Here is a 21,957-nt window from a genome sequence, read left to right as displayed (position 1 = left end):
AATTCAGCAGGAATTCTGATTTTTTAAAAATGCAAAGTATGCACAGCATTAACTGAACCAAAAGACCCAAACAGCAGCTTGCTGGCCGTAACTTTGTTGTAGCTGAACCAAAGCCAGTAGCCGAGGTTTAAACCCTAGCATTGCCAATTAAAGAACCTCCAGCACCTAATCTGCACAATGAAGGATCAGTCCCTTATTGGAGATCCACTGCCAGTACTGTAAAAATAATAATAATTTTATAATTTGTACCCAGCCCATCTGACTGGGTTGCCCCAGGCACTTTGGCAGTAAGAATCCACATTATTGCAAGAGGTGGACCCAGAATAAGGCAGCTTCCTAGAGTTCCTTGCTCTTTTGTAAGTCCATCCCTGGAGCCAGTAAACACCTGATTAGGAACAAAGGAAAGGGGGGGTTCTTTTCTCCATCAAGCCCCTCTTGTGAGCTTCTTTGGGGGCACCTGCTGGCTGTTGCGGGAGCTCAGGCGTTGTGCCAGACGAACCTTCAGCCGAGTCCAGCAAGGCGATTTTATTCCAGGCCGCGAGTACGACAAAGAAGGGAACCTGCGTCCCTGGTGGCAGAACTCATCTCTGGAGGCTTTCAAGAACCGGACAGCATGCATGACGGAGCAGTACAACAAATACCTTGTCAACGGGGAGCATGTCAATGGCAAGCAGACCTTGGGCGAGAACATCGCTGACAACGGGGGGCTCAAGGCAGCCTACAACGTAAGTAGCCTGTCCAGGGAAAGGTTGTGCGCCCCCCACCGAAAAGGCAGGCCCGGGGGAAGAGGCCTGGCAGGTCTTGAGCTGGTTGTGTCTGCGAGGTGTCTTTTCTCTCAGCGGCCGTGAGGCGAGGGAGGCGCTTGGGCCCTCCTGAGCTTGGAAGCACAGGCTCTGCTCTCGCTTTCCTTGCAGGCTTACAAAGTCTGGCTGAAAAAGAACGGGGAGGAGAAGCGCCTGCCGTCCGTGGACCTCACTAGCCACCAGCTCTTCTTCTTAGGGTTTGCACAGGTAACTTGGAGGTGGGGGAATGAGAAACAGAAACATCCTCCTCCCCACATCCATGCGCATTCTGTCTGCCACTGCCAGTACCCCTGTGTTAACAGTCCTCCTGGCAGGTCTGAAGATAATGGGCATAAAAGACATCTCAGGAGTACAGGAGGCCCCCCCAAAATAGTTCAGTGCTGGAAAGCTAAGGTTCAATCCCTGGCATCTCCAGGTAAAGAAAGCCAGTGTGGTGCAGTGGTTAGAGTGTCAAACTAAGGCCTGGGAGATCAGGTCCGAAATCACCACTCAGCCATGAAACTCAGTGGGTGACCTTGGGCCAGTCATGATCAGCTTGGATGGCTCAGTTGGTTAGAGCATAGCGCTGATAACGCCAAGGTTGCAGGTTCGATCCCTGTATGGGACAGCTGCATAATAATGCCTTGTAGGATTGGTTGAGCTAGATGATCCTCAAGGTCCCTTGCAACTCTGCAGTTCTGTGAGTCTTCTTATCCTTTGGCCCTAACCTACCTCACAGGGTTGTTGTGAGGACAAAATGGGGGGGGGGGAGAACGATGCGCACCACCCTGAGTTCCTTGGAGGAAAGTTGGAATTTAAATGTAATAAAATAATAATAGTAATAATAATAATACAGTAATAATAATAATGGTTTCAAGCAAGAAAGAGCCTGGAGAAACCTCCAGAGAGCTTGCCATGCAGTGCCCTGTCATTGTACCATGGTGCTCACAGGGTCCTTAGAGCGATGTTCTGCTCCAGTTCCATCTCTTGAGTGGTGTTTCCTGCTTGGCAGGGGGTTGGAATCAATGGCCCTTGTGGTCTCTTCCAACTCTATGATTCTATGAACTGCTGGAGCCCAGCTCAGCACCAGCCGTGGATTCAACAGAATGATCAGGTGGGTATGGAGCCAAAGGCCTGTACTGGGCAACATGAAGATGCTGCTTGAAACTCATAGAATTGTGGAGTTGGAAGGGACCCTGGGGGTCATCTAGTCCAACCCCCTGCAATGCAGGAATCTCAGCTGAAGCATCCATGACAGATGATCATCCGACCTCTTCTAAAAGACCTCCAAGGAAGGAGAGTCCACTACCTCCCAAGGGAGGCCATTCCACTGTTGAACAGCTCCCCCACTTGGCCCTGAAGCTCCCAGGGTGAGCATGAGCCAGCCACTTCCCCTCAGCCTGACCTACCTCACAGGGTTGTTGTGGGGATTAAATAAGGAGGAAGAGAACCACGTATGCCAGGTGGAGCTCCTTGGGGGAGGAAAGTTGGGATATAAACCTAACAAACAAATGAATGAAATAAACAAGCATCTCCTTCCTGGCGCAGGTCTGGTGTTCGGTGCGCACCCCGGAGAGCTCGCACGAGGGCCTGGTGACCGACCCGCACAGCCCGGACAAGTTCCGCGTCATCGGCACCCTCAGCAACTCGCGGGACTTTGTAGAGCACTTTAAATGCCCCGTCGGCTCCCTCATGAACCCTGGGAAGCACTGCGAAGTGTGGTAGAGAGAGAGAGGCTGCCCTTGGCAGGAGTCTGTACATACACACAACTTGCCTGTGCTCAAAAGCCGGCCCATGGGGGGGGGAGGGGGGCCGGCAGTCACATTTTTGGGGTGCTACTGGCGGTTTTGCCTCATCAGCTTTGGTCCCCTTTATGGCCCTAGGAGAAAGGTGAGCTTAACGTGAACTCCCCCCCCCCCACGCTTCATGGGGTGGTGTGCAAAAGCACAGCTTCACTTCTCATAGCTCACCCCACCACCTGCTCCATCTTCCGCGGATTCTGCGAAGGATCTCCAGCTCTCCTCCTTCAGCTATAACTCTCCTGCCTCCGGCGTCTCCAGGAAACGTCTCCCCGATCCTCCTCCACACCCCACCAGGCTTGCCCCAATGCCTTTGGCTTCTCGCTCCCTTTTGTTTTGCTCGACCCGCTTGCAGCAGCTACAGAGAGGATGGACCCCCTGGTCTTTGTAAACTGCTACTTTTAAGGGTGGGGGGTCTTGGGGTGGCCAGGCAAAGGAGGGAACCGTCATCTACTATTGCGCTTCGACTAGCAGTGGGGAAGTTGTGGGCCTCTTCGTGCTGCTGGGCTCTGACCCCCATCTGCCCAAGCCTGCATGGGCCAAACAGTCTGGGGTGATGGGGGATGTTGTCGTTCAGCAACATCTGGATGGCTGCAGGTTCTTGACCTCCAAGCTAGATACCGCGGGGTTTTCTTTGGAGGCCGGCAATGCTGATTCAGTCGAGGAATTCCCAACCATATAGCGGGTCTAGTTATGAAAGCTCCAGGTATAGCAAAAGAGCCTTTGAAGCTTGAGCAAGGAGCGGTGCATCAGAAGATTTTGGCTGCATCAGAGCATAGAATCAGAGAATTGTAGAGTGGGAAGGGGCCCCCAGATGTCATCTAGTCCAACCCCCTGCAATGCATGAATCTCAGCTAAGGCATCCATGATTGATGGCCATCCAACCTCTGCAGGATTCATCCAGGATAGCGTTCTATTTCTAGCAGGCTAGGGAGCTTACAGGCAGATCATGAAGGCAGCAACCCATTCCTAGCATTGAGCTATACTGGCTCAACATGGAAATTATTATATTATATCTGTATATTACCCTTCAGCCAAAGACCCCAGGGTGGCTCACAACAACAACAACAAATACAAAATGAGAACACAAATACATATTAAAACAAAAAGAAACCCAGTAGCCCAACAAATACATTTTAAAGGCTGAGGATTATTTAATCAGCTGCAAACCTGGTTATAGAGAAACACTTTCACCCGGCACCTAAAGATATACAGTGGTACCTCAGGTCTCAAACAATCTGTTCCGGAAGATCCTTCGGCTTCTGAAACATTTGAAAACCGAGTCACGGCTTCCCATTGGTTGCAAGAGCTTCTTGCACTCAGTGGAAGCTGCGTCGCATGTTTGAATTCAGAGAAATGTTTGGAAACGGAAGCATTTACTTCCGGGTTTTTGGCATTCAATAACCGAAACATTCAACAACGGAGGTATTTGGGAACTGAGGTACCACTGTATAATGAAGGTGCTAGGCAAGCCTCCTTGGGGAGAGCATTCCACAAATGGGGAGCCACCACAGAAAAGGCCCGTTCTCATGTTGCCACTCTCCAGAGCCTCTTGCAGAGGATGCACACGAAGAAGGGCCTCAGAGGGTCTGGGTCAGTTCATATGGGGAGAGGTCCCACTTAACTAAAAGCAAATCTACCCTTCATTGTCGTTATCTCTCTTTTTAAACACACAAATAAATAGCCATTTCAGCCAGTGGCTTTCCCATGCAGCGCAAGGGTGTGCAATGTAGCTAGGATTTGTATGCCTATGCCATAGTATGGGGGACACGGGTGGCGCTGTGGTGTAAACCACAGAGCCTAGGGCTTGCTGATCGGAAGGTCGGCAGTTTGAATCCCCGTGACAGGGTGAGCTCCCATTGTTCGGTCCCAGCTCCTGCCTACCTAGCAGTTCGAAAGCACGTCAAAGTGCAAGTAGATAAATAGGTACCACTCCAGTGGGAAGGTAAACGGCGTTTCGGTGTGCTGCTCTGGTTCACCAGAAGTGGCTTAGTCATGCTGGCCACATGGCCTGGAAACTGTCTGCGGACAAACGCCGGTTCCCTCAGCCAGTAAAGTGAGATACAGTGGTGCCTCGCAAGACGAAATTAATCCGTTCCGCAAGTCTCTTCGTCTAGCGGTTTTTTCATCTTGCGAAGCAACCCTATTAGCGGATTAGCGCTATTAGCGGTTTAGCGGCTATTAAAGGCTTAGCGGCTATTAAAGGCTTAGCGGATTAGCGGCTAAAAGGCTATTAGCGGCTTAGCGGCTTAGAAAAAGGGGGGGAGCGAAAAAAAATCGGAACACTCGCAAGACGTTTTCGTCTTGCAAAGCAAGCTCATAGGGGAAATCGTCTTGCGAAGCAGCTCAAAAACGGAAAACCCTTTCGTCTAGCGTGTTTTCCATCTTGCGAGGCATTCGTCTTGCGGGGCACCACTGTAAGTGCGCAACCCCAGAGTCGTCCGTGACTAGTCCTAATGGTCAGGGGTACCTTTACCTTTACCATAGTATGGGTGCCTGGCCACAACAGTGAGTGCAGGGACGTGGCTCTTCCATTTTCCTACAAAGTCAAATATCCAAAGCAGCAGCAAGCCTCTGGCCAGGGGACACCTTCCTCTCTTGCTAGCCTGGGCTATGGCGCCATCTCGCCGGTATTGTGCAGCAAAGGGAGGTGCCGCACCACCCACGTGTGTGCACAATCCCACCCAAATCACTGTGGAATGATGAGCCTCTTTCTGGCTAGTGTTGCACCTACCAAGCACCCCACTCCTTCGCAAAGAGAAATCCCCACCTCTTGCTGCCAGATCCCTTGGGCAGATCCAGACCACCTTGTTGAAAGCACACGAATCCACAGCAGCAGCTGGGCGTTAAGGAGACTGATCCCAGGAGAGATGGGAGAGGGAGGGACCCACCAGATCACTTCGGAGATGTTTCCTTTCACCTCTTTTCCAGGATCATTACTGATCCAAAACTAGCTTGGCTTAGAGATTTTCCAAACTTTTGCTTCCCATCTATTGAGCTTGGTGGGGAATAGTGCCTTGGATTAGAATGTGTGTGTGTGTGTATGTGTGTGTGTGTTGGGGAGGGGGGGATGCTGTTGGTGTATTTAATTATTAAAAGCACTTTCCGCTTGGTTATTTCAAAGTGGTCCTGGATAATGTCTGGTGAAAAATGAAATCTGGAGAGAAGGTTCATGAAACGGCAAACACAGCCTCCCGCTTTTAGGCTAGAAATTGGGATTAGGAGCATACCCTAGACAATCGGCCTCAATATTGCCCACACAGATTGGCAGTGACTCTCCAGAGTCTTTCCCAGCCCTGGAAACCTGGGACCTCCTGTATCACAAAGCAGATGCTTTTATCGCTGAGCTCTGGCCATACTCAGTAGGTGTTGCTCTACAGCAGGTAGAGCCTTAGGTCATTTCCAGCCTGTCCCTGTTTGTGAGTCAATCATATACAGGCAAATTTAAGTTGCAGAGTTTAAGTGGATTTGACACACTTGAATAACAAGCATGCTCCCCCCGAAAAAGTGAGGAGGAAGGAATTTTTGTGGTAAGAAAAATGGCAGGAAAGGGTGGGATAATGGTGATAGTCAACGACATCATATACCCGATGCATGTTTGGTCAGAAAATGCCCACTCTCTTCAATGGTATTTTTGCACTGGTGAGTGTGTCGGGGGGGGGGTGGAATTGCCGCATCCCACAGTTATCTATCTGGATCCTTCCTTACATAACATTACAAGTTTTGTGTGTGAGGTTTAATGGCACCAGTAGCCTGCATGCAGCATCAGACCCATATTTTGTTATTTTACTTATAGTAATAGGTATGTTTCTTTTCCAGAGTACATAGAATCATAGAATTGTAGAGTTTTAAGGGGTCCTGCAAGGCAGAAATCACAACTAAAGAATCTCTGACAGATGGCCATCTAACCTCTGTTTAAAAGCCTCCAATGAAGGACAGTCTACCACAGCTCTTACAGTCAGAAAGTTCTTTCTAATGTTTAGTCAGAATTGCCTTTCTTGTCATTCAAATCCAGTGGTTTCGGTCCTACCCTTGCTGCATCTTCCATATGGCAACCCTTCAGATATTTGAAGAAGGCTATCAAGTCACCTCTCAGTCTCTTCTTTTCCGGGCTAAACATGCCCAGTTCCTTCAACTGTTCCTCATCAGGCTTGGTTTCCAGACTCTTGGTCATCCTCCTCTGCACACCTTCCAGCTTGTCAACATCCTTCTTGAACTAGGGTGCCCGGAACTGGCCACAGAACTCCAGGCTGGGTGTGGCCAAGGCAGAACAGAGCAACACTGGAATCACAGAATTGTAGAGTTGGAAGTGACCGCAAGGGTCATTTCATCAAACCACCTTGAAGCATTAATTTCAACTAGATAGAATCATAGTTGGAAGGGACCCCTTAATCTGGACACAACACTTCTGTTGATGCAGCCTAGAATAAGAGAGGGCATGACATTAAACCGGCATATGAATGGCTTTAACAATAATTGATTTATTATTTGTTTTTATTTATTTCATAAAATGTATACACCGCTTGACAGTACATTTTTAAAAAGCACCACAGAGGGGCTTACAAAAAAAAATAAATAGGACAAGAAAATACAAGGGGTGGGGATTGCAGGCGTACTTTAAAAACATACAAAAAATTGAAATGCTAAAGCAGATCAAAACCACCTCAATTTTATAAGCAGGAATGTTTCTAGCAGGTGCGGAAAGGGGCTCAGTGAAGGATAATTAAATGCAACGAACTCCTCTGCCAGACCACGGTGCAAGCTCGGATAAACGGGGTAAACTCCGGGCAAGGTAAAAAAATAACCTTCCCGTCGCCCTCGTCCATTTCCACGCCTCCAAATCGCTGTCAAAGCCATTTAAATGCTTGCTGGACAGACCAGCTGAGCTCGCCGCTATCCTGGTGGGATTTGTAGTCCCAGGTAACTTCGGAGCGAATCAGAACGTGCTCAGCGTATGCCGATGCCTTCCATTGGGCGATGCAGAGCATGCCGGGAGTCGTAGTCTCCGTCGCAGGAGGCGCTCGCCGCGTCGCCACCAAGGCGCGAGGCCCGCTGGACTTCGCTTCCCGTGTGCCACCGCGGCGAGGGGCGGAGCAGCTTGGGTGTAACCGCACTGGGCAGCTCGGCCGGGATCTGATGCGCGTTGCTTGGTTCCGCTGGGAAAGAGGTCCGCGGAGATGGAGGTGACCGCTCTCGCGCCAGGAGGTAGGTGGGCCCGGGACCCGCCGGGTACCTGCACCTGCATGTCGGCGTCGCCTTTGTACCCCACCTGTCTCGTTTCCCTTTCACCTCCCACCTCAACCCTGCGAGGTGGGTTAGGCGGACAGGCTGTCAGGTTGCCCGGCGAGCTTCGTGGCTTGAGTTGGGGCGGGATTTGAACCCAGATCCTGGACGCGGAGTTGGGTGGAGGGGAGGGGCGTGGGTGCCTCGGAGCACGTGTTTTTCGGGTGGGGGGCAGGGCTGGGCATGGAGGGGCTTCCCTTTCCCTGGGTGGGCAAGCATTGTGGCGCCCTCCTCTGCTGCCAGGGCCTACCAGCCCTCTGCTCCCTCCTCTGGAGCAAGTAGTTTCCTGGTGCAGCAGTTAGATTTCTCTATTCCACACGTCAAGGCCAGCCCTGCTGGATAGACCCTTTGAAGTCAGCAGCCAGCTTATTTATTTTACAATTATATCCCACCTTTTTCCCTCCGGGGGGTCAAGGTGGCGTCCGTGGTTGTCCCCCTTCTGGTTCGTCCTCACAACAGCCCTGTGAGGTAGGCTAGGTTGAGAGACAATGACTAGCCCACGGTAACTCCACATTCTAACCATTGTGTAGGCTCATTCATTTCTGCTTCGAGTTGAACTTTGTAGAATGCAATCCAAGGTGTCTTATGTGGCTCATGAACGAAATGCAGGTCACCGGTCTAAGGTGGTTTTGCGGAGTAAAGGTGGAGGTGTTGAACCAGTAGTGCTGAACTTTTCATTCCTGTCCACCTCCCAGAAATCCTGTTTTCATCCTGGAGAGGCTGCCCTTTGGGTGTCCTTGATATCAGCAGGACAACTGAAGGGGACACTGACCGGAGCATAGGACGCAAAGCAAAGCTCTGCAGAAAAATCACTCTGGCACTGTCTTCTTCCTTGTTCACACTTGATAAAGCGGTATCTCGGCCTGGGTGACCCTCCCTTGTCATGCATAGAGCGGAGAGCGGCATCGCAGCAGGAGTTTTGCAGGGCATTTATTTATTTGTTTGTTTTTTGTTTGTTTGTTTGTTTAAAAGTGCTTGTAAACCGCTTAAAAATATCTCCAAGCAGTGTGTACAACATAAAAGTGGTAGGCAATATCATGAGAACAACAACAAAAAGAAACCACTAAAAACAGCTGCAGTAAAGGAACCATCTAAAAATGAAAGAGGATGTTCGAGAGAATAAAAATGGCACCTGACCTTGTGGGTCCAATCTTCATGTATTACAGAGGGAAGGGCATTTCATAGTATAGTGGTGCCGTGAGTGGAATTTCCCCAGATAATCTAAGATAATCTATAAAGGGCTAGGCAGACTTAGCATAGAGGGGGAAAGTCCCATGTTTGATCTTGGGTCTCTCCAAGTCAGTATAGACAGCACTGAGCTACATGGGCCAGTGGTCTGGCTGTAGAAGGCAGCTTCCTTTGGTGTTATTCAGACAGTGCTTGTTCTCCGTGTTTCTGGACACTTCCATGTCCAAGAATCACTCTAGGTGAGAGAGGCGCTTCCTTGTTCCTGTGTAACTCAGTATCTGATTTCGCTTCTCTTCCAGCTGTTAGCAAGAAGCTCTGATGGATACTTTGCCTTTGACACCAGGAGAGCTGGTGTGTTTAGGATCCAGCCTGGCCTTCTCTGGTCTCTTTTATTACCTACACAGGAAGAAGGCCAAGGTGGTGACCAAGATCCAGGTACGCTGTTGCACATCCTGCTTCTCCCTTGCTCTTGGGAGAACAGATCAGAGTGATATTTAGCATCTGTACAGCTTGTCTCAAGTATTCAAAGCATTTCCTATGTTGCTTCAATCATCTTTACGATAGTACTCTATGATAGTCTGGTATTTATCCACATATTGTATCTGGAGTTCGAGGGAGTGGAGTGCTAGAACCCAGGGTGGTTAGAAGGGTTTCCCAATGGTTGTCACTTCAGGGCAGACACAAGATAGCATCCCTTGGCACAGCATAGAAGTGTAGAGTTGGAACGGACCATGAGGATCATCTAGTGTTCATATATAGGAATCTTTTGCCCAACGCGAGGCTCAAACCCACAACTATGAGGTTAAGAGTCTCATGCTCCTCCAACTGAGCGAAATTCACTACCCTGAGATTTTGGGATGGGCACAAGCTTTGATGGCTTTGGAAAGGGTTCGGTCAAATTCACAGGGGAGGGGTAGAATTCTGCCAAGCAACTTGCAGGGTGCTGCTGGAAACTGAATGCTCGGCTAGATGGGCTTTTGGCCTAAACAAGCAGCTTTGAAGTGTGAATTCAGCAGAGAAATTTTGAAGTGTGAATTGGGCAGCTTTTAAGGTGGCACTCGCAGAAAAATCTGCATAGATCAGGGTTGGGGAGCCTGTGACACTCCAGATTTTGTTAGACTCCAACTCCCATAACCTCCAGCCCATGTGACCAGTTGTCAGGAACGATGGGAGTTGTAGTCCAGCAACTTCTGGAGGACCGCAGGCTCCCCATCCCTGCCGTTGATGACCTTGGGGCATGGGGAGGAATGTACGGGGAGAGATCGTCCATTAGTTCCCATGCCACACAGTACCAAATGAATGTGCTGCTTTTAACCATTAAAGCCCTACATGGCTTGGGACTCCTGTCCCTAATGGGACATCTGTTTGCTTATGTAGCTACCTCTGCTCTGAGACCATCTGTGGAGACCCTCTTCTGATTGCCACCTAATTCTGAAACACACAGGGTGGCAATGAGAGAGATGGCCTTGTCGGTGCTGGCCCCCCATTTATGGAACTCTGTCTCTAAAGAGGCTCTCCTGATACCTACTTTAATGCCACTTTGGTCTTGGACAGAGACCTTTCAAGGCTGCAATCCTGACCGCTTGATGGAGTAATAATAATAATAATAATAATAATAATAATAATAATAATAAAATTTTATTTGTACCCCACCCTTCCTGGCCGGAGCCGGGCTCAGAGCAGCTAACATCATATAAGTAACACAATATGCATAAAAACAAGCAAGCAATCAATTAAAATGCATCCCAAAATTAATTCAAATAAATTAAAATTAAAATAGCACAGCCAGCACCACACCTGCAGTCCTGCGGCTCACCCTGGCCAGAGCAGAAGAGTGGGGGTGGATAAATGCCCCTTTTTATATCATCATCATCTTATTATTATTTATATGCCAGCCATCTGACTGAGTTGCTCCAGCCACTCTGGGCGGCTTCCAGCAAAATATAGAAACATTAAAACATTAAAAACTTCTCTATATGGGGCTACCTTGAGATGTTTTCTAAAAGTCAGATATACAGTGTTACCTCAGGTAACATATGCTTCAGGTTACATACACTTCAGGTTACAGACTCCGCTAACCCAGAAATATTACCTCGGGTTAAGAACTTTGCTTCAGAATTTACGCACCAAATGAGGGGAAATCAGAATTCTACAAGAAGCTTCATGAGACATTACTGGATTATCTGGACTATTCTAACATCATTATGATGGGAGACATGAATGGGGTGGTCTCTACCTACATGGACAAGTCACAGAACCAGAACCTGACCAAAGATGGAAGACTACCAAAGACTTTTTTCGAACTAACTGACAATATGGATTTGATTGATCTATGGAGGACGAGAAACCCCCTAGGTAAAGAAGGAACTTTCTTTTCTGAGGCCCATCTGTCATGGACAAGAATCGACCAAATCTGGACAACTAGAGGTCTGGCACCTAAGACCACAAGAGTAGAAATCTGCCCAAAGACATGCTCCGACCATAACGCTATGAAAATAGAAATGAGATTTACTACTGCCGATTCCTTCAGATGGAAAATGAATGACAACCTGCTAAGAGATCAAGAGATTGTAAAGAAGGCCCAAAAAACTTTAAAGGACTACTTTGAAATTAACCTCAACACCTCGGTGGAAAAAAGAATAATCTGGGACGCAAGTAAAGCTGTTATGAGAGGGTTTCTGATACAACAAAATACGATCAAGAAAAAACTTTGGAATGGGAAAAAGGATAAGATATTAGAGAAGATAACAGCCGGAGAGAAAAAATTAAGACTAAATCCAAAATCAAAAGAGACTTTAAGAGAAATTAAATTTCACCAGTCACAATATATGAAACTGATCAACCAAGAAGTGGAATGGAAAATTAAACAAATGAACCAAAGATCTTTTGAATCTGCGAATAAATGTGGGAAGCTGTTAGCTTGGCAGTTGAAAAAGAGACAAAAATTAAACTATGTTACCAATCTAGAAGTGGAAGGAAAAAATATTCAGAAACCAGGAGAAATTAGAAAGTGTTTCCAGAAATATTTCAAAAAACTGTACACCCAAGGGCCTGAGGAAGTGGCTGAGATAGAACAATTTCTGAAAGATAATGGCCTACCAGAATTATCTCAAGAGAAGAGATCAATCTTGAATTGTAAAATAACACAACAGGAAATTGAGGTTGCCATACAGAACATGCAGTTAGGCAAATCCCCAGGCCCTGATGGACTTACCTCCAAGTACTACAGGATGTTAAAGGACTACTTGACACAACCATTAGTGGAGGTTTGCAACCAGATTATGGGGGGAGGGAGGGCACCAGATACGTGGAAAGAAGCATTCATCACTCTGATACCTAAAGTGGAAACTGAAAAGACTCAACTTAAGAATTACCGTCCCATCTCACTCCTGAACGTGGATTACAAAATATTTGCAGACATTTTGGCAAATAGACTTAAAAGGGTCTTAAATGAAGTAATTCATAAGGACCAAGCAGGCTTTCTCCCTGGTAGACATTTGTTTGATAACACCAGGAACATTATTGACATTCTGGAACTTTTACAAACAAATATTAACACTAAAGCAGTGTTAATTTTTATTGATGCGGAGAAAGCCTTTGACAATATTTCTTGGAAATTTATGAAGAGAAACTTGGAAGGGATGGGAGTGGGAAGGGGGTTTGAGAACGGAATAGAAGCAATCTATTCCGAACAAAAAGCTAAGTTGATAGTGAACAATGTGGTGACAGAAGAACTTCAGATTGAAAAAGGAACACGCCAGGGGTGCCCCCTGTCCCCTTTATTGTTTATTTCAGTCCTGGAGGTTTTGCTGAACATGATAAGGAAGGATCGGCAGGTACAAGGAATACGGGTCGGAGTGAAACAATATAAACTGAAAGCATTTGCAGATGACTTGGTTTTAACATTACAGGAGCCAGAATCTAGTACAAAAAGAGTTTTAGAACTGATACAGAAATTTGGTCGGGTGGCGGGTTTCAAGTTGAACAAACAAAAAACTAAGGTGTTAGGGGAAAATTTGACACCTGCTGAAACAGAAGAGTTTCAGAAGGAAACAGAACTAAACATTGTTAAAAAAGTGAAATACCTGGGGGTTAATCTCTCTTCCAAGAACTTGAACCTATTTAAAGATAATTATGAGAAATGTTGGTTAGAAGTTAAAAAAGATTTAGAAATTTGGTCAAGACTGAAGTTATCCTTGTTAGGCCGAATTGCAGCTATAAAAATGAACGTTTTGCCAAAGATGTTGTTTTTGTTTCAGGCCTTACAGATTGTGGACAGAGTGGAATGTTTTGGAAAGTGGCAGAAGGATATCTCTAAATTTGTCTGGCAGGGCAAAAAGCCCCGAATAAAGTTTAAAATATTAACTGATGCAAAGGAGAGAGGGGGATTTGCCCTGCCGGACTTAAGGATATATTACGAAGCTGCAGCCTTCTGCTGGTTGAGAGATTGGATTTTGTTGGAAAACACTGATGTCCTGGATCTGGAAGGCTTTAATAACTCGTTAGGTTGGCATGCGTATTTGTGGTATGACAAGGCAAAAACACATGGAATGTTTAAAAACCATATTGTCAGGAGAGCAATATTTATGGTCTGGAAAAAATACAAAGACTTATTAGAAAGCAAAACTCCGAGGTGGGTATCACCAATAGAGGCCAAGGCTCGGAAAAAACCCAATATGGAGGCCGGATGGCCGAAATATTGGGAAATAATAGAGAACATTGGAGACAATTGGAGGTTGCAGAGCTTTGAAAGGTTAAAGGGTAAGGTGCAAGATTGGTTTCACTATGCCCAAATTAATGAGGTTTTTAAGCTAGATAAAAAAACAGGATTCCAGGTGGAAAAATCGAAACTTGAGACAGAATTGTTAGAACCAAAGACCAAGCTATTATCGAGAATGTATAACTTGCTGCTTAAATGGAACACACATGACGAGACAGTTAAATCAGCCATGATAAAATGGGCTCAGGACATTGGTTATAACATCATGTCTGAGGACTGGGAAAGGTTATGGACCACCGGTATGAAGTTTACGGCATGTAATGCCTTGAAAGAAAACATTATGAAAATGGTATACAGGTGGTACATGACCCCAGTCAAGCTTGCTAAGATTTACCATTTGTCCGATAATAAATGCTGGAAATGTAAGGAGGCTGAAGGGACATTCTTTCACCTCTGGTGGACCTGCCCAAGAGTGAAGGCCTTCTGGGAAATGATATATAACGAGTTAAAAAAGGTGTTTAAATACACCTTCCCTAAGAAACCGGAGGCATTCCTCTTGGGCATTGTCGGCCAGAAGGTGTCAAAGAAGGATAGAACTCTTTTCATGTACGCTACTACTGCAGCAAGGATTCTTATTGCTAAGCATTGGAAGACTCAAGATTTGCCCACACTGGAGGACTGGCAGACGCAACTGATGAACTACATGGAACTAGCCGAGATGACTGCAAGGATCCGAGATCTGGGAGAAGAAGCTATGGAGGAGGACTGGAAAAAATTTAAGGATTATTTGCAAAAGTATTATAAGCTATATGAACTTTAAGATGCCGTATGATTTGGAATGTTAGCCCCAGCAACAAAAGTGGATTATATAAGAAATTGGATAACTTTTATGAAAGAATTAAGGTTTAAATGGGTAAAAATGACAATATGCTATATTTTAAGAGTAAATAGAAAGTAAGAGATTTAAACTTAAACTGCAATTGAAAGTAAAAAAGAAACACATGAAACAAGGTTATAATTTGCTGATAAATTTTATTGTTAAGAATGCATTATGCGGGAGATGTGGGGAAGTCCGATGGAATTCTGAAATAAGTTGATGAAATGGTCGAGATTCTCTGTCTTTTTCTTTCTTTTTACTGTTTATGTTCTTTCTTTTCTATCTGTAATTTGGAAAAAACGCAATAAAAATTATTATAAAAAAAAAAGAACTTTGCTTCAGGATGAGAACAGAAATCGTGCTCCTGCGACGCAGTGGCAACAGGAAGCCCCATTAGCTAAAGTGGTGCTTCAGGTTAAGAACAGTTTCAGGTTAAGAGTGGACCTCCAGAACGAATTAAGTACTTAACCTGAGGTACCACTGTAGTTGTTTATTTCCTTGACATCTGGTGGGAGGGCGTTCCACAGGATGGGCACCACTGCCGAAAAGGCCCTCTGCCTGGTTCCCTGTAACTTGGCTTCTCGCAGTGAGGGAACTTCCAGAAGGCCCTCGGAGCTGGACCTGAGTGTCCAGGCTGAACAATGGAGGTGTTGTGCCAAATCTCAGACTGGTGTAGCAAAGAGGACTGGTGCAGGCACATTGCCACTAGGTGACAGCATCTGAGTTCACACAGGACACTAGGGACCCTGTACTGGCGTCGTCACATCCTATTCCAGGGGTTTCCGCTGGTTACAGGCAGCTTTTTGCACTTTCTTCTTGTCTGCCATTTAGTCGGGTGCACTGGGGCGGCAGGGCCCTTGGTGACAAGGCTTCCTGCCATGGCAGAGCTCTTCCGCTGGTAGAGGTGGGTGGAGGGGCACCCCCATGTCAATCCATCCCACTCCAGCATGGAGGATGGTGGGGGCTTGGATTCTCTCTGGGCCTTGTAACATCTTTTAACATTTATAATATCGCCAGTTTCAGCCTCCGTATAATTTGCTGGCGTTTAGCTTTAGCTTGCATTTGGGTTTTTAGCTTTGATATTATTGCACTGGTGCAGATACTTTTTCCTCTCTTGCCGATTAGCTGTGTTATTTTGAAATGTTTGCAATCCGCTGATGTCTTGCTATATTTTAACGTTTGCTCTATATTGGATCATCTCTCACCTAGAGGCTTGTTGCACAAGAAAACTGATGAACATAAGAAATACAGTTCTTATGACATAGAGAATTGGCTAGAACTGTTGAATCAGAAGCTCAGGAAAGAACTTAGATTTGAACTCAGGACTTAACATTTTTTTCTTATACTGCCTCTTCCATTTAAACCCTTACTCGTTTATCTTCTTCCATGCAGGAAGCGCCAAAGCTTCAAGTCAACGACAGTCTTCCCAGCATCCTCTCTGCCACAGGAAGCAGCTGCCTAGGCTATGTTGCCATTGAAGGTAAGGGGCCCCTGAGGTTATTTTGCCTGGCTTTGGAAGCCATCAGGGCCACATCAGAGCACCTCAGCCCTTTTCTATTGCATTCAGAGTTCTTTGCACAAATTCTGCCAGGAGAAACAGCAAATCTCTGCTGTGGGATTTATTGCAGGTTTGTAAATGGTCAGCTGTGGTGAGCAGGAATTGCCTCCAGGAGACCAGGCAGAGAAATTTTTGTAAATGAGAGAGAGGGAGAACTGAATGGCGCGTCTCTGTTTGGAGTCCCAGGCATTGCCTGGAATCTTTTTTTTAAAAAAAGATATTTATTAAAGTTTCAACATATTACAAAAATAAGCAAAAAAAGAGAGAAGAAATAAAAAGAAAAAAAAATGAAAATACAAGATAAAAACAATTAAAAAACAAATTTAGTCTTTCCATGTCTTATCTTTCATTTGCTTGTTTCCCCGACCTCCTCACACCTCCCTTTTTTGTATTCCAGTTCAAATTAGTTAATTCAGCAAATCCTTTCCCTCTTTGATTTTATCTTAATCTTTTTTCTTAAAATATAATAACTTTAAATTATCACCTGTTAACAATCCATTTTTACATATTTCCTTTAACATTGCTGCTAAAAACCACTTAACTTCAATCCAACATCATTCTAACATTCATTAATTTTGCAGTATTTCTGTAAATAGTCTTTAAATTTCTTCCAATCTTCTTCCACCTACTCTTCTCCCTGGTCTCGGATTCTGCCAGTCATTTCCGCCAGTTCCATATAGTCCATCACCTTCATCTGCCATTCTTCCAGGGTGGGTAAATCTTGTGTCTTCCAATACTTTGCAATAAGTATTCTTGCTGCTGTTGTAGCATACATAAAGAAAGTTCTAACCTTCTTTAACACCAGTTGGCCAACCATGCCCAGGAGAAAGGCCTCTGGTTTCTTCAGAAAGGTATATTTAAATACCCTTTTCATTTCATTATAAATCATCTCCCAGAAAGCCTTAATCCTTGGGCACGTCCACCAAAGGTGAAAGAATGTACCTTCAGTTTCTTTACATTTCCAACATTTATTATCGGGCAAATGATAGATTTTTGCAAGCTTGACTGGTGTCATGTACCACCTGTAAATCATTTTCATAATATTCTCTCTCAAGGCATTACATGCCGTAAACTTCATACCTGTGGTCCATAACTGTTCCCAGTCACCCATCATTATGTTATGTCCAACGTCTTGTGCCCATTTAATCATCGCAGATTTCACCGTTTCATCCTGAGTATTCCATTTCAACAGCAAGTTATACATCTTTGACAAAATCTTGGTTTTGGGTTCTAACAGTTCTGTTTCCAATTTTGATTTTTCCACCTGGAAGCCAATTTTCTTGTCCAAATTATATGCCTCCATTATCTGATAATAATGAAGCCAATCTCGCACTTTATTTTTTAGTTTTTCAAAACTCTGCAATTTCAAGCATTGCCTGGAATCTTGATCCAGTTGGTAGAACATGAGATGCTTAATTTCAGGGTCATGAGTTCGAGCCCCGCTTTGGGCAAAAGATTCCTGCATTTCAAGGACCTTTGCGGTCCTTTCCAGTGCTACAATTCTCTGATTCTTTCATCTTCTCTCAGTCCCTGTTTCATTTCCTGGGTTCCATCTAAGTGGGTCGGAATGGGGTGGTTCTTAAACCCCTGTAAATCACATGGAGAGTGAGGCTGTACTTTAACGATGGAGGGATGCAATCTCCTTCTCTTGGGGTTAGTGAGCTGGATTACACATTCTCCCCCGCCCAATATGTTGTTGCTTTGAGTCACGTCCAAAAACGATGTTGCAATAAAAGTAGAGCGCCTGCTTTTCATGCAGAACGTCTCCGGTTCAATCCCTGGCATCTCCAGTTTGGAATGGGAATTGTCTCCTCTCCGAAACCCTGGAGAGGCGCTGCTGGGCAGTGCTGGTGATACCAAACTGATAGCCAGACTCAGACTGTGCAACGAACACCCTGCCCTTTCTTTCCCGGACCCCCGTCTCCTTCTCTCCTTTTTTAGGAGTAGTCCAGCCCGTCGAGACGGCTCTGACCAGTCCATACCATGAAGAACTGCAGGGGGTGATCGAGAGGCTTGTGCTAAAGGAGCACCGACTGATCTGGAATAGCTTGGCCCGCAGCTGGTAAGCAAGAGAAGAGCCTTGGAAGCAGCTTCTTTTGAGGCAGCCCCATTGGCTGGCATGTGCTGTAGATCAGGCTGCCCAAGGAGAGCATTGGGGGTACATAGGAAGCTGCCTTACACTGAGTCAGACCATTGATTCATCGGCTGCCTGCTCTAGCTGGCAGAGGCTCTCAGGGGTTTCAGGCAGAGAGGGCTTTTCCTAGCCCTGCCTAGATATGCTGCGCGTTGAACCCTTTGACCTGATGCTCTGCTGCAGAGCTGTGGTCCTTCCTCAGGTGGGACGTGCGCTGGCCTATCAAGGCAGGAGTAGATTCCTCAGTGCTTGGGAATGCAACACAAGGGATGTTGGCAGGAGGACGGGACAACCAACCTGTCAATCATGTGACATCATGATAATATGTGATTAACAGGTGGGCTGATCCACCCACCTGCCAAAGTTGGCCTTTAAAGCCCAAAAAGATCCCCCAGCCCTTCTTTTAAACATTTTTCTAGAAATTCTGCAAGACCCTATTTGGCTTTTGGCAGGGCTAGAGGTATATCTTTATCAGTGGACGGGAGCATAAAACCCTTCCGAGTAGGATGCCAGGTACCACAGCTCAGTGTCCTAAGAATCTCTGCTTTTAAAAAGAAAAGGAAAATAAAGCCCTTTTGGCTGTGTAAATGTCCTTACAGTCAATTGAGCATCATTTGGTGGCCCTATTTCTAGTGAGCAAGGCTTTATTTAGTGTCCTGAATAAAGTGTCCTTTATTTATGCCGCCTCCCCATAATTTGCAAAGAAAAAATGACTAAGGACGCAGGTGCAAACATACTTTGTTTACACCACCAAGGCACCTTACAGATTTAAATTATTCTTGGTGCAGAATTCGTTCCCTTTCAGCAATGTAGAAATCACAAGGTTTTGGTGGCTGCAGCTCATGGGGAGTCTGGTTTTCATACGGATGCCCATTGCCTGTAGGTTGCAGCCCTGCCTAATCCTCGGGGTGGAGCAGGCTAGAATGTGCCAGACGAGAAACGGTTAGATCAGTGCAGCCTTGCATTCCAGCAGAAGTGTTGCAGCATGAACGCCCCTGGTGGTCAGTGCTGTTTGGGGGAGATTTCAGACAGCTCCAAAGGCTGCTTCCTTGGCCGCCCTCTCCTCAGAGCTCTCTACCTCGTTGCAGGACGGACAGTGAGCGGGTGGTACTGGAGCAAGTCCACACGGTGCCGTTCGTCCTGGCGTCCCCCAGCGGCAAGGCCTCGGGGCAGGTGTGCGTGGAGTCGCCCCTCCACGCCGTCGAGCTGCCCGTGGAGACGGTGTACGAGCGCTTCCAGCAGACCTCGCACGGCTTCAAGGACTTGCTTAGCCACTACCTGAGCGGGGAAAAGCCCAAGGGCTTCCTGGAGACAGAAGAGATGCTCCTGGTGGGGAGCAGCCTCACTGGCATCGGTGAGCTCACCCTGCACCGGGATGGCTCCCTCCATCTCCAGCCCCCAGCGGACGGCACCGGCTACTTCCTGCGCCTGGGGGACTGGGAAACCATCCTGGCTGACCTGCGCTCAGTCAGCAGCTTCTGGAAGTGGGCTTCGCTGCTGTGCGGCTTGGCGGCTGCAGCTGTCATCCTCCGTGCCCTTTGCCGAGCTTACCACCGTCACAAGGTGCACCAGGAGCAGGAGGCGCAGCGGCAGGAGTTTGAGAACCTCCGGCACCACCAGAGTGCCGGTCTGGATCTGTCAGAAGAGCCGCCCGAGAACGCCTGCGTCATCTGCCTCACCAGCCTCCGCGAGTGCGTCCTGCTCCCCTGTGGGCACGTCTGCTGCTGCTTCCGCTGCTTCCAGGCCTTCCCCAACCGCACCTGCCCCATCTGCAGGAGCCCCATAGACCGGGTGGTCCCCCTCTATCAAGCCTGAGGGCACAGCTTTGGGTGATGTTGAAAATGTCCCACTAGGTGCCCCCAGGAGAGCCTGCGAAGGTTAAGAGAACAGGCGTGCGATTGCATGGAAAGCGAGGGTGTCCTTTAGTGATGTAGGGGTGCAAACTCCACCTCTTGAGCTGGATGCACATTCTCCTCCACCGCCCAAAAATTATTGTTCCTAAGAGGTGTGTCCAAAGATGATATTGCAATAGTTAGGTCATCATCTCGGCACTCCTAGGCTGGGAAGGAGCTGCAAGCTGTGTTGATCCATTGCACTTTCTGCCCAGAGGCATGGAAGGATCCCCTGAGCTACTTGGACCTCTCCTGCCCATGTGCCAAGTTGCCGCAGGAGACAGGAGGAGGACCTTGCAGATTCAGCAGTGGGTGAGGATCTTCATCCCCAACTTCAGCTTCTTGGAATCTGGGCCACACTCCACTCTGAGGCAACCTCTCTGAGCCCAGCTGACTACCATCTCTCCCTGCTTTGACCTCCCCGGCCCCCAAGGAAAAAGGGTCGCAGTGGGTTAAAGGCAACACATTTTAGAAAAACTTGCTGGAAGAACCACTTGTTCTCATGCTGTACTGTAAGCTGGATTTAGATTTCGTAGTAGAGTTTTGTTTTTATGGAGCACCTCCCTCTGTTAGCAAGCAGGACACAGGAGCATTTACCTGCTTGGTGTAATGTCACGGCCTCTGCAACGGGACTACTGCTGCAGCTGCAGGATCTGTGGGGATGACTGACCTGGCCTCACGTTTGGGCAGGAAGGTTTTCAGTGTTGCACCAGCCTCATTTTAGCTGCCTTAACCTAGACAATCATCCCACAGGTAGCCAAGGTGGGAACGGGGCAAGCAGGGGTCTGCTAAAAGCAGGCCGGCAGCTGTAGGTGAAATGTGCCAACTGTACTCTAGCTCTAATCCCTTACGGTTGCAGTCCTGCACCTGGGATCTCAGGGCAATTCTTTTCTCCATTGAGTCAACCCAATCCCTGAGCAGCAGGCTGTTGCTCAGTCACGATCTGCCAGTGGTCCCCTTGCTCATCCTGGAATGACTAGGAGCTGTTTCCTGTTTCATGCAGAAGCACTCGAGGCAGAGAGGCAGATAAGTTCTGGGTGAGCATCCCAATGTGTTGTTCAACTGGCTGATGTCTTGCTGGTGGGGACTTGCCTTCCTGGGCTGACGTCTCCCACCCCACGGATTATTCACATCAAGCTCCTGGTGGATTAGCAACAGTCCTTCGGCTTGTCTTAGTCCTTCTTTACTGGCTGTTTGGACTGATGCGTTTCCTCTCCTCTGGGCATGAACCGAGCGCTGGCAGAGCTTCACTGAGCAAGTGTGGAATCAAGGCTTATTGATAAATTGATGAATCTTTCAGAGCCTGCCTTGTCTCTTTAATCTAAACACTGCTGGAATCGAAGCAAAGGGGGGAGGAAGGGCAGACAGGAGTATCTGAAGGAAGGGTCCTCATCTTTGGAAAGCAAGAACGAAGCAGCAGAACTTTGGGAGGCGGAGGGGCGTAGAGGAGGAAACAAGCTTGCTCCATCTTCCTTGAGATACTTGAACATATCAGATCTTCTGTCAGTCTCCTCTTTCCCACGCTAGACATATGCAGCTCATAAGGCTTAGTTTGGGGATGCCAATTCAGCACTTTCTCAGATTCACTCGGGCCCCATTTAATTCTCACAACATCCCTGTGAGGTAGGCTAGGCAGAGAGGCAGCAACTGGCACCCAAGGCTGCCCTGTGGGTTTCAAGGCTGAGTGGGGATTTGAACCCTGGTCTCCCAGTCGAGCAAACTAA

At 47.2% G+C, this 21,957-nt stretch overlaps 2 protein-coding genes across 3 annotated transcripts in view; both read left to right on the top strand.

Annotated features, from left to right (window-relative positions):
• Positions 1 to 5,697, top strand: part of ECE2 (endothelin converting enzyme 2) — a 49,843-nt gene extending 44,146 nt beyond the window's left edge. For both annotated transcript variants that reach the window (XM_081190178.1, XM_081190179.1), the window contains 4 exons: positions 535 to 725; positions 915 to 1,010; positions 2,331 to 4,647; positions 5,004 to 5,697. In XM_081190178.1, the coding sequence (XP_081046304.1) occupies positions 535 to 725; positions 915 to 1,010; positions 2,331 to 2,507 (464 nt within the window). In that variant the 3' untranslated portion in view covers positions 2,508 to 4,647; positions 5,004 to 5,697. The remainder of the gene's footprint in view (positions 1 to 534; positions 726 to 914; positions 1,011 to 2,330; positions 4,648 to 5,003) is intronic.
• Positions 5,698 to 7,671: 1,974 nt separating this feature from the next.
• On the top strand, positions 7,672 to 21,530 carry LOC308585058 (mitochondrial ubiquitin ligase activator of nfkb 1-A-like). The gene is made up of 5 exons (XM_081190580.1): positions 7,672 to 7,786; positions 9,352 to 9,487; positions 16,042 to 16,129; positions 18,149 to 18,269; positions 19,430 to 21,530. The coding sequence occupies exons 2-5, from the start codon at positions 9,371 to 9,373 to the stop codon at positions 20,154 to 20,156; spliced, it is 1,053 nt and encodes a 350-aa protein (XP_081046706.1). The 5' UTR covers positions 7,672 to 7,786; positions 9,352 to 9,370; the 3' UTR covers positions 20,157 to 21,530.
• Positions 21,531 to 21,957: the final 427 nt, after the last annotated feature.

Source organism: Podarcis bocagei, assembly GCF_964188305.1.
Source record: "Podarcis bocagei genome assembly, chromosome: 4".
NCBI classification, from domain to species: Eukaryota; Metazoa; Chordata; class Lepidosauria; order Squamata; family Lacertidae; genus Podarcis; species Podarcis bocagei.
The sequence above is the reverse complement of the archived record's forward strand: the minus strand, read 5'-3'. Positions and strand labels throughout refer to the sequence as shown.

Coding starts and splice junctions, on each gene's coding strand:
- LOC308585058 (XM_081190580.1), top strand. CDS start 9,371: ATGGATACTTTGCCTTTGACACCAGGAGAGCTGGTGTGTTTAGGATCC. Junction 16,130..18,148: donor AGGCTATGTTGCCATTGAAG/GTAAGGGGCCCC, acceptor CTCCTTTTTTAG/GAGTAGTCCAGCCCGTCGAG. Junction 18,270..19,429: donor AATAGCTTGGCCCGCAGCTG/GTAAGCAAGAGA, acceptor ACCTCGTTGCAG/GACGGACAGTGAGCGGGTGG.